General features: G+C 37.1%; 1 protein-coding gene across 6 annotated transcripts in view; it reads right to left on the reverse strand.

Moving 5' to 3' along the window:
- MAGI2 (membrane associated guanylate kinase, WW and PDZ domain containing 2) overlaps window positions 1-14,623 on the reverse strand; it is a 2,888,931-nt gene that overhangs the window by 659,296 nt on the left and 2,215,012 nt on the right. For all 6 annotated transcript variants that reach the window (XM_044088324.1, XM_044088323.1, XM_044088325.1 and 3 more), the window contains one exon: window positions 8,321-8,510. In XM_044088324.1, the coding sequence (XP_043944259.1) occupies window positions 8,321-8,510 (190 nt within the window). The remainder of the gene's footprint in view (window positions 1-8,320; window positions 8,511-14,623) is intronic.

The following is a 14,623-nucleotide window of genomic DNA, read 5'->3' on the forward strand; positions in this document are numbered from 1 at the left end:
CAAGGTTTTATGCAGACTGTTGCAGTAGCAACTTAATATACCTTGCAGTTTGCCATAAATGCTTGACTTTTTAGGTTGGTAAGATGACTGGTCTTTTTAAGGAATGCATTTCACAGCATATTGGTGATATTTGCAGATGTAATACATGTAATGCATTATCCCAACATATTGTAGATAACAGGGATCGCTATTTTTGCAGATGTAATACATGTAAGGCGTTATCCCAACATATTGTAGATAACAGGGATCGCTATTTTTGCAGATGTAATACATGTAAGGCGTTATCCCAACATATTGTAGATATCAGGGATCGCTATTTTTGCAGATGTAATACATGTAAGGCGTTATCCCAACATATTGTAGATAACAGGGATCGCTATTCTTGCAGATGTAATACATGTAAGGAGTTATCCCAACATATTGTAGATAACAGGGATCGCTATTTTTGCAGATGTAATACATGTAAGGCGTTATCCCAACATATTGTAGCTAGCAGGGATCGCTATTTTTGCAGATGTAATACCTGTAAGGCGTTATCCCAACATATTGTAGCTAGCAGGGATCGCTATTTTTGCAGATGTAATACCTGTAAGGCGTTATCCCAACATATTGTAGCTAGCAGGGATCGCTATTTTTGCAGATGTAATACATGTAATGCGTTATCCCAACATATTGTAGATAACAGGGATCGCTATTTTTGCAGATGTAATACATGTAATGCATTATCCCAACATATTGTAGATAGCAGGGATCGCTATTTTTGCAGATGTAATACATGTAACGCGTTATCCCAACATATTGTAGATAGCAGGGATCGCTATTTTTGCAGATGTAATACATGTAAGGCGTTATCCCAACATATTGTAGATAGCAGGGATCGCTATTTTTGCAGATGTAATATATGTAAGGCGTTATCCCAACATATTGTAGATAGCAGGGATCACTATTTTTGCAGATGTAATACCTGTAAGGCGTTATCCCAACATATTGTAGATAGCAGGGATCATTATTTTTGCAGATGTAATACCTGTAAGGCGTTATCCCAACATATTGATGATAGCAGGGATCACTATTTTTGCAGATGTAATACCTGTAAGGCGTTATCCCAACATATTGTAGATAGCAGGGATCACTATTTTTGCAGATGTAATACCTGTAAGGCGTTATCCCAGCATATTGTAGATAGCAGGGATCACTATTTTTGCAGATGTAATACCTGTAAGGCGTTATCCCAACATATTGTAGATAGCAGGGATCACTATTTTTGCAGATGTAATACCTGTAAGGCGTTATCCCAACATACTGTAGATAGCAGGGATCACTATTTTTGCAGATGTAATACCTGTAAGGCGTTATCCCAACATATTGTAGATAGCAGGGATCACTATTTTTGCAGATGTAATACCTGTAAGGCGTTATCCCAACATATTGTAGATAGCAGGGATCACTATTTTGCAGATGTAATACCTGTAAGGCGTTATCCCAACATACTGTAGATAGCAGGGATCACTATTTTTGCAGATGTAATACCTGTAAGGCGTTATCCCAACATACTGTAGATAGCAGGGATAACTATTTTTGCAGATGTAATACCTGTAAGGCATTATCCCAACATACTGTAGATAGCAGGGATCACTATTTTTGCAGCTGTAATACCTGTAAGGCGTTATCCCAACATACTGTAGATAGCAGGGATCACTGTTTTTGCAGCTGTAATACCTGTAAGGCGTTATCCCAACATACTGTAGATAGCAGGGATCACTATTTTTGCAGCTGTAATACCTGTAAGGCGTTATCCCAACATACTGTAGATAGCAGTGATCACTATTTTTGCAGCTGTAATACCTGAAAGGCGTTATCCCAACATACTATAGATAGCAGGGATCACTATTTTTGCAGCTGTAATACCTGTAAGGCGTTATCCCAACATACTGTAGATAGCAGGGATCACTGTTTTTGCAGCTGTAATACCTGTAAGGCGTTATCCCAACATACTGTAGATAGCAGGGATCACTGTTTTTGCAGCTGTAATACCTGTAAGGCATTATCCCAACATACTGTAGATAGCAGGGATCACTGTTTTTGCAGCTGTAATACCTGTAAGGCGTTATCCCAACATACTGTAGATAGCAGGGATCACTATTTTTCAGATGTAATACCTGTAAGGCGTTATCCCAACATATTGTAGATAGCAGGGATCACTATTTTTGCAGATGTAATACCTGTAAGGTGTTATCCCAACATATTGTAGATAGCAGGGATCACTATTTTTGCAGATGTAATACCTGTAAGGCGTTATTCCAACATATTGTAGATAGCAGGGATCACTATTTTTGCAGATGTAATACCTGTAAGGCGTTATCCCAACATAATGTAGATAGCAGGGATCACTATTTTTGCAGATGTAATACCTGTAAGGCGTTATCCCAACATACTGTAGATAGCAGGGATCACTATTTTTGCAGATGTAATACCTGTAAGGCGTTATCCCAACATACTGTAGATAGCAGGGATCACTATTTTTGCAGCTGTAATACCTGTAAGGCGTTATCCCAACATACTGTAGATAGCAGGGATCACTGTTTTTGCAGCTGTAATACCTGTAAGGCGTTATCCCAACATACTGTAGATAGCAGGGATCACTATTTTTGCAGCTGTAATACCTGTAAGGCGTTATCCCAACATACTGTAGATAGCAGGGATCACTATTTTTGCAGCTGTAATACCTGTAAGGTGTTATCCCAACATACTGTAGATAGCAGGGATCACTATTTTTGCAGCTGTAATACCTAATACCTGTAAGGCGTTATCCCAACATACTGTAGATAGCAGGGATCACTATTTTGCAGCTGTAATACCTGTAAGGCGTTATCCCAACATACTGTAGATAGCAGGGATCACTATTTTTGCAGCTGTAATACCTGTAAGGCGTTATCCCAACATACTGTAGATAGCAGGGATCACTGTTTTTGCAGCTGTAATACCTGTAAGGCATTATCCCAACATACTGTAGATAGCAGGGATCACTATTTTTGCAGCTGTAATACCTGTAAGGCATTATCCCAACATACTGTAGATAGCAGGGATCACTGTTTTTGCAGATGTAATACCTGTAAGGCATTATCCCAACATACTGTAGATAGCAGGGATCACTATTTTTGCAGATGTAATACATGTAAGGCGTTATCCCAACATATTGTAGATAGCAGGGATCACTATTTTTGCAGATGTAATACCTGTAAGGCGTTATCCCAACATATTGTAGATAGCAGGGATCACTATTTTTGCAGATGTAATACCTGTAAGGCGTTATCCCAACATATTGTAGATAGCAGGGATCACTATTTTTGCAGATGTAATACCTGTAAGGTGTTATCCCAACATATTGTAGATAGCAGGGATCACTATTTTTGCAGATGTAATACCTGTAAGGCGTTATCCCAACATACTGTAGATAGCAGGGATCACTATTTTTGCAGATGTAATACCTGTAAGGCATTATCCCAACATACTGTAGATAGCAGGGATCACTATTTTTGCAGATGTAATACCTGTAAGGCGTTATCCCAACATACTGTAGATAGCAGGGATCACTATTTTTGCAGCTGTAATACCTGTAAGGCGTTATCCCAACATACTGTAGATAGCAGGGATCACTGTTTTTGCAGCTGTAATACCTGTAAGGCGTTATCCCAACATACTGTAGATAGCAGGGATCACTATTTTTGCAGCTGTAATACCTATAAGGCGTTATCCCAACATACTGTAGATAGCAGGGATCACTATTTTTGCAGCTGTAATACCTGTAAGGCGTTATCCCAACATACTGTAGATAGCAGGGATCACTATTTTTGCAGCTGTAATACCTGTAAGGCGTTATCCCAACATACTGTAGATAGCAGGGATCACTATTTTTGCAGCTGTAATACCTGTAAGGCGTTATCCCAACATACTGTAGATAGCAGGGATCACTGTTTTTGCAGCTGTAATACCTGTAAGGCGTTATCCCAACATACTGTAGATAGCAGGGATCACTGTTTTGCAGCTGTAATACCTGTAAGGCGTTATCCCAACATACTGTAGATAGCAGGGATCACTGGTTTTGCAGCTGTAATACCTGTAAGGCGTTATCCCAACATACTGTAGATAGCAGGGATCACTATTTTTGCAGCTGTAATACCTGTAAGGCGTTATCCCAACATACTGTAGATAACAGGGATCACTATTTTCATTTTCTACTTCTGCAGATATTGCATGATGGTGTTTGTATGCGCGATGCTGCTAACACAGTAGAAATGACTGAACTTAAATGGATAATAGCCTTGAGAGCTCATAGGATACCAGGTTTCACAGTAATATAGCTTCAAAACAGGCCCTAAAGGCTCGTAGATTATTTAATTGATTAATTGATTGATTATAGGATTTGTTGTTGATTCATGCCATTATTTATATGCATTGTGTTTTAACTTGATTTTATGATCTGATAAAGTGGATTGTTCCATGGAAGCTCTTACCATTAAAACTTTTATTTTATTATGCCATTTTGGTTGGTTTTCATTTATTTTATTCTTTTCTTGTTTTGGGGGATGCTGTTTTCTGTGGTTGCATTTCACCCTGCCTTTGGGTGGGTTATATGTTAATTTTATTTATTTATTTATTTATTAATTAATTTATCTTTGTTTACCTGGAAAGTCCTTCTGCGATTGATACCCTTCTTCAGTGGAGGTCTGCTGAGAAGAGTTCAGTATTCACATAGATATACAATATACATTATGTAGTATATTTTCATTTGTATATATAATTTTCATCTTGGTTACAAACACATTTTTGCATACATAATTAACTGTAACAGACGACTAATGCTAACCTTGCATCATAAAATTTGTAACTATTGGAAGAAAGAAAGTAAGAGATAGGCTGTACATTTGCAAAAAGTTGCAGCATACAGACACATGAAGAAAACAAGTGGCAGCGAAGGTTGACATTTGGGTTGAAGTTAGCAAGTAGCGGTATAATGAGAGAACAGACATTAAGTAAGAGTACTACTTAAGAAATATAATCAGTTAAATATTTACAGTAGGATATAAAAGGAAATGTGTAATAATTACCATATGAGAGTTTAGTACAGAGCAGCCATCATTTTGTCAGAGGCATTGCAGCTTATAAATTGTAAAATAAATGATCTAGTAGAGGATTAATGGGTTTCTTCTAGGTTCTATCTATTTCTAGTCAACATTAAAGTTCCCAAACAGCAGTCTCCTGGGATATATGTCCACAATGGGAGTTACAGTCTGTAGAAAGACTATACTAACCTTCCTTCCAATGTGGCAATGCCAGCCTAGCACTGACTAGTTCGTGCCATCAAGTAAGACAGATTTGAAGACTGTATGTCTTCCCAGGGGTTCAGTGGGATTGATATATATATATATATATATATATATATATATATATATATATATATATATGTGTATATATATATATATATATATATATATATATATATATATATATATATGGGTTACCTTTACATCATCGAACATTCAAATGTTCAACACTGACATGATCGAGACCATATCATCGAAAATTTAAATGTTCGACAATGTAAAAGTAAATAAAAAAACCTAATCCAAAAAAAGTAAACTGTTTATAGCAGGGGGGCAAGCCACCCTGCACCCCCCATGTGGGAGGTTGTGCCCCCCACACCCCCCTGCTATATAAATATTCCAACTCCGAGACAGCACTACATTGCAGTAATGGGAAATATTCCCATTCTGCACTATACGGAGGTCCGTATTCCATCATTTCCCTTTACCAAAATATAGTGCGATCTCAGAGATGGTATATTTAGGTAATGGGGGTGACAGGAATACATGGGGATCACTAGACAACCTCAGTTGTCTAGTATCTATCCCCAGTTTTAAACCCTCAGATTGTCGATGATATGGTCTTCCCCATATCAGTGTCGATCATTTGAATGTTCGATAATCTGAGGGTAACCCATATATATATATATATATATATATATATATATATATATATATATATATATATATATATATATATATATGGAGCTATGTCTCTTATGCATGTTTCCTTACTATTCTGTCTGCTGGCTACACAATATTAAAGAGAACAGTTTAGTCTTGTACTTTGGTTCAGATACAGCTGGTGTATCTTGGAGATCAGGAGTTTATTCCTAATACTGCAGTCATTACCATGAATGATTTTAATATAATGTATCTGTTTACTGCTCAAGTGGTATCATTAAGGGAAGTTAAAATTATAGATTTGTGAAAACTCATTTCCATGACAATTTTAAGAGCAAATGTCATGTAAAAGATGATTTAAAACAGTAATATTAAATGGCTGTATATCACAGAAATGTTCTCTTTAATGGTCTCTTTTCCAGGAAAGCATCACAAAAGGTTACAAGAAACTTTAGTTTAACAATGTTTCAGAAAGATAAAATTCAGACTTCAAAATGATATTGAATAAAATAAATTATACCATACCAGGAGCTGTGCAACCTGATCTGACTAATAAAATACTTCAAAGCATGACTGACCTAGGAAGTAAATATTGCATGACTCCTGGGTCAGCTGCATAAAAATATCACATGACACCCAGAGTACAAAGACACAGGAATGATGCATCAAAGTGGTAAATTTCAATACTTTATTATTATTTATTCAATGTTAATCTGTTATTCTTAAATAAGTACATTTTCTTAATCTATTTGTTTCAATCAACTCATACTTCATCATTAGCTCCATTTCTGTGCTTTGTGAAAACTGAGCACTAAATATTTGTGTATGCTCAGTTTTCCCAACTTTACGGTATAATAGTTATAATACATACCAAGGGTGGGGGGATTATATGGAATTTACTCTCTTCTGGCCTTGGATTTAAATCACACTGTATTTGTCCTCCGGATTAAACCTCTCCAGTCAAAAATGAATAAGTTTATAATTCTGATCCTGGTAGACATTACAGCTATAATTTCCAACTCTTTTTATATATAAAATTGTCTGATTATAGAAGGGGCACTGGAAGAAAAAAAAATCTTATGTTTAACTGTTTAATAATCTCTACATTGACACCAATGTGGCACAAATAATAAAGAATATACATGTTAAAGAAATGGCCATTATTTCAATGCTTTGCTATTTTGGGTGCTCTGGGTTGGAAAATATTATATACCACTAAGTGTACGAGCAATCATTGCTTATAGATGTCATGAGAACAATGAAAACATGGTGTAGAACTGTAAGAATCTGCTGGCTGATGAGCATTATTAAAACTATGATCCTCTCTCAGAGAAATAAAACAAATTGTATACTTTGCTGCATGTTTAATGTTTTTTTATAGTACTGTAAACTATGTGTTACTACGAGATGTAAAATATTGTATGTTGCATTATGTTGCAATGTTATACAACATTTTATGTAACATTTATGTAACTGTGTTGATAATGTCTTGCCTCCTGGGTCTGGGTCTTGGCTGAGAAGGGTCACTCAATCAGTCTACTACATGACTCCCAAATGAGAAATAAATAACTATAAAAGATGTTGGTGCTGGCACTTTAAATGTTATAGATTATAATGTAAATGTGAAACATGGTTCTAATATTCTGTAAAAGAAAAGGAAAAGTATATTTCAAAGTACTGCACTGAGTTAATAATAAAATGGTATTCAGTAAAAAATATTCAATATTTTCAAACTTTTTTTAATTACCAGCTAAGGAATGTCACTATTGATTCTTGTTAAACATAAATTTATGCAAAACTAGTGCCTCCGGGATTATATACAAAGTACATGTGCAAACGACCGCACGCTCTTGTGTGTGTGTGTGTGTGTGTGTGTGTGTGTGTGTGTGTGTGTGTGTGTGTGTGTGTGTGTGTGTGTGTGTATGTGCGTATTTGGTGTTTTATAATGGTTAGCTAACAGGACAACTATTTGTATTCCAACAACAAAATAATGTTGTTATAACGATACACCCCTAGAGACTATAGTATCAGTTATAATGTTGCTTTATTAATTAGAACTACCACTAAAACAGAAGTTATCTTTGAAAAGACAAAACATGAGCAGAAATGATTCATAGTCATAAAAAAACCCAGTATTATACATATTGTATTTCATGAACAATAAAATTACAAATAAAAATACGTTAAATACTTATGAACTAACTAGATAAATATATCAGCATAAAAACAATACAGTTATATTAATTTATATTAATAACCAGCAGCTTCTCCTAAATGTCCAAATTGCATAAAATACTTTATCCCAAAAAAACCCCCAAAAGTTTCTGACTTACGTCTACTTTCATAAATTGCTCTTGATTTTTCATACAGTTCATAGGGGTCGGGTTTATTTGGATCAAAGCCATCGGTAGAATCAGGAAATGATGCTCTGTGCAGGTTGGATGTGAAGGGGAGAGTCTGAGGTATTGCTGGGGCAGACAGACTTGTTTGAGGGCTGCCTTGATTATCCCATCGCTCCATCATCTGCAATTGAAAAAAACTCTTTTACAAATGCTGTCAGTCCTTACAGCAACACCATTACACTGTATGTCTTTTGCATGCAAATCTAATTCAGATTCAAAGTGCTCTGAATTATCCAGAAATAAATGACAGTATTTTTCTCTATGTTATGCTGGTCTCTGTGCCAGTCAGCCATCTGCCCCTACCCTTACTGGTCTTGTGATCATTTATTCCCTCACCTCACCATTGTGTGAGTCTTCAATGCTGAGGTAAGAACTAGCCATAGGTGGCCATCACTCAGACAGCCATAAAAGATGTTTGTGCCCACAGTCACATTGAGAATTTAAACAATGATGGGCTTTCTGCTTTTAGGCCCAACCCTCAGCCCTACTGGCTGATGTAAGTGTTTGTACCACTACAGAGGCTACTATGCCTTCCCTGCATATCTGAATGCTTCCTCCCACATTCGAATGAGAACCACCATCACTGGTTTGGCTAGCCACACTCATGTCCTCCACTAGCAGCTGTGATTTTGTCACCTGATTGCTTCCACTAGGCATATAGCAAAGCAGCCAACCAGCCCACCATTAATTCACTACAACCATGCCTTACTGGCAGTTAGTGCAGATGATTAAGGCTATGAACTCTTAATGAACTGCTTCCTGTAGTCCAGAGGTTGATTCTCTCAGCCTCCATAAGCATACTATGTTACTGTGCAAGTTATGTAACCAGGCAGAGCTCTTTGGGGAACTGGGCTAGGCTCCTCGTTGGTCTCCATGATCACATGACTAATAACTACCTATGAATCAATTAGTCCTTCACTTTCATGCATGGCTCTTCCAGCACCTGAGCTGCTAGCTGAACTTAGATCATCAAGGTATCAGTAGGATTTATCCTTCGATGCCGCAGAGCCAGGCTTAAATGTTAAAAAAATTGAAACTACCTTAATCCAAGTAGAAATCATATATATACCCTAATCTAGAACAGGATGCTTATACTTATGATATGAATTAATACTTACTTAAATGTTTAATACTGTGCTGGCTGAGTTATGGGGATCTGAGTTGAACAAGAGATCTAAGTAGTGTTGGATCAATATTATTAGCAAACATCATAATCAATACACAGACCACTTAAATAATTACACAATAAAGAAGGAAAAAACATTTTCAATGATGCTATGAAATGGGAGATAAGCAAGCAATAATGCCCAACAGGGTGTGTGTTTTTGTGGAAATAACATCCACCCAAGGGTGTTCTGAGGCCTGATGCCTCTACGCACTTACATGTTCATGCACAGTGTACCTGGAAAGTAGCATGATTCATAAAAGAAAATCAATCTACTGTTCTTCAACAATCTCATTGACTGTACAAACCTTAGCTAGTGTATTTTATCTACTACACCAAGTGACTCATGCTGCCCTGTCATTGCTGATATTTTCTGTTTAACCTCTTGGGACAGTTATTTAAAACTATTTGTTTGTGCCACTACCAAAATAATTGATTATACACTGTACTGAATTGTTCTATTATATTTTATCATATCATTTATCATTAAATATTGTCAGTAATAGAGAAGTTACTCACTGTACAGTACCATGCAATATATAAATGTGGCAACATTTCTGGAGTGTCTACACATGTTTTTGCATATCTAGTGGAGTTCAATTATACAGCAGGTGTCTCACTTTAAGAAATTATCTTTTGTAAAAGGCCTGTCAAGTGTTTTGAGTCATTCTGTGCTGCCACAAATATTTGTAGGAATTTTTCTCACGCTATATATGGTTTCACCTGCATTAATAAGTTTCAATTAAGTTCTATTACCAGAATAGTTTGCTTGTTTTAAAAGGCAACTCTGCATGCATAAACTGTGATCGTTAGTAGCTAATTAGTATAATAAACCAAATCTTCATGATTGCATTGAACATAGGACCGATTCTAGGCAAGCAATCACAAGGACCACAAAATGATTAGCCATATACAAAACTACAAGCTTGACTGTCTTCCATTTGCACTTGTGTTCTTCTGCAGTAAATATATATATATATATATATATATATATATATATATATATATATATATATATATATATATATATATATATATATATATATATATATATATATATATATATATATATTATATATGGACAGTACCTGTGGACACGAACAATTAAGGGATTCAGGAAATACATAAATTACTAATTAATGGATTTGGTATACAAATATGCATTATCTCCCTTTCTTTGATACTTCAATGGGAATGTTTTGTATTCCATCTATATTTGGAATAATAGTTTTAGTAAATATACTTTTTAAATAAACTACTATAAATAATTTTCAGTCTGTGCAGAATGTGCAGTAATCGTAGAGATGCTGAAGGTGTAGGTATCCACAGTGGTGACCACCTTGCCTGTTTCCTTGTTGATAAGCAGCTGCTGCACTCTTCTTAAAGAGATGTCCTAATCATTAACCGTAAAACTAGACAAAGCTAAAATGCTTACTACTGCCTATATCCACACTGCACCAGGCATTACCGACCTGTAGTGATCCAGGTTTTGCATTGACTATCCATGAACTTCAGCTCTGATGGATGATTTCAACACACTGAACAGAACTTAAGCTTGGCAGATATCCTGATGATATTCAGTTAAATGTTCCTACTCAGCTTAATAATTTTACCACCAAGAAATGGTATTTGTCAAGAATGTTACTCTGTGCTAGACCTTGTCTTAATGACTAAAGTGTGGCTGTCAGGGAGTTATACATGATATTATAAGTGATCACTTGATTTTCCTTCTAAAGAAGTGTACTAAAACCCACAAAATTAATAAATTCTGCCTTTCTAGGCTCATAAAATATTTTTTCAGCTACTATTTACTGGGATCTTAATACTGAAAACTGACCTATCTACCACTTGATGATACAGTATCAATTTAAACTGCATTTTTCTTAGTTGTCTAAGAAAATGGCCCCTGCATGGAAAAGGCATATTAATTCCACCATATTACCAAAGATTGCAATTAAGAAAAAAATGAAAGTCAGTGTGTCCAAAGAGATCATTTGTAGGTCATGTATCACACTTCTAAACTTGACAAGACTTCATAAAATTAATTGAAGACAAAATTAAAGTGATATACGTCATACTTGATAAAAGGAAATCTTATTTATAAATCAATAGCAATATTTTGACAACAGCCTCAGAAAATTTTAGAAAAACAATGTTTGGTGTTATAGTGTTGGACTGGATAGCATTGCCTCACAGCAAGACGTTCCTAGTTCGAATCTTATCTGGGGTACCTTCTGTGTGGAGTATGCATATCCTCCCTGTGTTCCTGCAGGTATTCTCTGGGTACTCTGGATTCCTCCCACATTCCAAAGACATGTTGCAGGTACACTGGACACTCTAAATTGTCAGTAGGTGTATGTGTGTGCATGTTTGTGAAGTATGGAGCCACACTGGCAAGTCTAGTCACTTGGCGGTGTGAACATTAGCTCTAGATGATGATCACTGTTGATGTGACACCCTGACAACATGTGTAAAACTTAGATAAAAGGGGCTATGGATGGATGGATGCAAGGAATGACTGGCATCTTCACCTGATCACAGCTCTCAACCTTCACCCCATCCTTATGTTAAGGATCCAAAATTTACCCAACTCCGTATGAGACACTTCCATGATGTTGTCAAAAGTTTGATTAAAAATACTAACCCCCAGATTTACTAATTTGCCGTGCAGGACTAAACTAGTCCTGCATGTAAGCGGCAGTTTAAGAGGAGGACGGCAGCACGCCATGCATATTAATGAAGGTGCTCTGCCTGAGCTCCAAATCCTCCACTGAGCGTGGACAAGAGCAGGGAGCGTGTCTGAGAGCAGAGCTCTCAGAATAAACATGCCCCTGTAAAGTAGAACAGAAGAAAGTGTAAATAAATGAGCAAAACCAACAGTCCCCATGTGTTCAACAGCAACAGTACATTGATATAAAATGAAGAAACCCTTGTATTTATTTTTTTAAAAGCCCGAGTACAGCTAACCATAGGTGCGCATGTTTGCCCATCGCTTAGCTACGGTTAAAGCAGCTGAAAAGGCTGAAGAGGATAACAAGGAATATATATGCAAATGAAGCAGCACAGCAACAGTGTAGTGGTTAGAGCATCTGCCTAATGAACAGGCATTCCTGGTTCAAGTCCTACTTCAGCACATATCATTTTCCATGTGAAAACTGTATATGAACATATATTTACATCTTTTTGCCGTATAACCTACATAACAACATTTAAATGTGAACTGGAGTACTGCATGAAATGCACATATGAAGTGTCAGTGTCATAATGAATAAGGCACTAGTAAGCAGGTTTAAGCACAGATAAGCAGTAGTAAGCATGTCTAACTGCGATTGCGTGGGGGTGAGCATTGCCTACACAGATTAAGCAAAGTAGAAGCTAACTGAGTGTAAGAAACTGTAACTGGAGGCTAGCAGTGCTTATTGTTGTGCAAACCCGCGCATACCCACTCACAACTGCTTTAAAGTGCCTTAATCACTCTGGATCCAACGGCCCATGTTCTGCCCAGCAACAAAATAAACTGTCTCTGCAAGGCTCAAACTCAGAACCCTGTACACTATAGTCACAGTAGTTAACCACTAAGCCATCATAGCAAGAGATATGCATGAGGTATCAGCAAACTAATTGTCACCACAAGAAAATCAAACCAAACATGAACTGAATCCATGTACAGTGTGAAGTGGTATAACCTGCTACATAATATAAATATGTGAACTGGAGTACTACAGTAAGGCCAGATGTGAGGTGTTATTGCAATAAAGTGGTGAAGTTCCCAGGACCCCATACAGCGTACGTACACATGCATCAAGGATACAAGACCCATATATAACATGTAATGAAGAAGTCATTAATACCAAAAGGCAAATATCATGCAAATCAAATATTAAGCACCACTAAGCATTGCACAGCACTGCTACCCAGACTACTGGCAGGATACTACCAGTTGGAGAAACAGTGTCAACCTGCAAAGTCTAATCTTAAACAAACGCATATTCATCCCTAGCGGGATGACCCCAAAAAGTCTGTTAAATAGAGTTCTCGGGGTAACATACCATGCCTTACAGGTAAGCAAAGAAGGATATGTATGTTTGCGGACTGAATGTGTGGGAACCCTGAAGATCCATGGGGTGAGACAACTTACATGATGGGTCCCGAGAAGTGGAGAGTGGGCAATGCGTTGTGGTGTGGTGAGATTCGGATGGAACCTGTAGGAAGGATGATTGATGTGGAGGAGGGAGGGGGGAGGAGGGAATGATGGGTAAGACATTATGGGCCGAGGCATGCCGGGGTTGGACGGACCCATTCTAATGGGACCGCTCCATGGATGTAAGTGAGAAAGGGGGGGGGACAGGAAGGTAACTGTGACATACCATTTCCCATGGCAAAGCACAGTATGAGTAATATGTATGTTGCATAACCCATGGAATAACATATATATATATATATATATATATATATATATATATATATATATATATATAAACTATAGTACAGCTGCCACGAAAGAACATATAGATATACATATATGACCTAGAGTACTGCAGGAAATGCACATGTGAGGTGTCAGTATCATTATGCATAAAGCAGTAGTCAGGTTAATTCCTTAACCCCAACTAACGCCTCATAGCGCCTCTGTGCTTACATTCAATACCCCTGAGTGCCTTCCACGTGCACAACTTACTTCCTGGCCCTATTTCAGTCCTTTAATGTGAAAACTAAGTTGAAAATGTAACTAAAATTTGTCCGTTGCCTTCTCAACTTAGCTTTCACATCGCCGTAAGCATATTCTTGTATTTAATTATTTTGAGTAAATTGGCTTAGTGTGTACTGTGTTTGCCTGTACTGACACTAAGCCTATTCTGTCTGCATTTCCTGAAGCAAGTGGTGGCAGCCAATCACAGTAGCGAAATCCAAGCCACCACTTGCATAACACCTCCATCACCCAGCTGTTTCCATTGTTTGTTACCAATAAACAGAGGGTTCCAGCAGCAGATATTCCTTTTTGATTAACATTGGAAGATTTAACTTGTATTGCTGCTGGATCCCTTTATTTCTTCTGACTATCTCTTTGT

Source organism: Protopterus annectens, chromosome 11.part0, assembly GCF_019279795.1.
Source record: "Protopterus annectens isolate FY-2018-M chromosome 11.part0, PAN1.0, whole genome shotgun sequence".
NCBI lineage: Eukaryota > Metazoa > Chordata > Ceratodontiformes > Protopteridae > Protopterus > Protopterus annectens.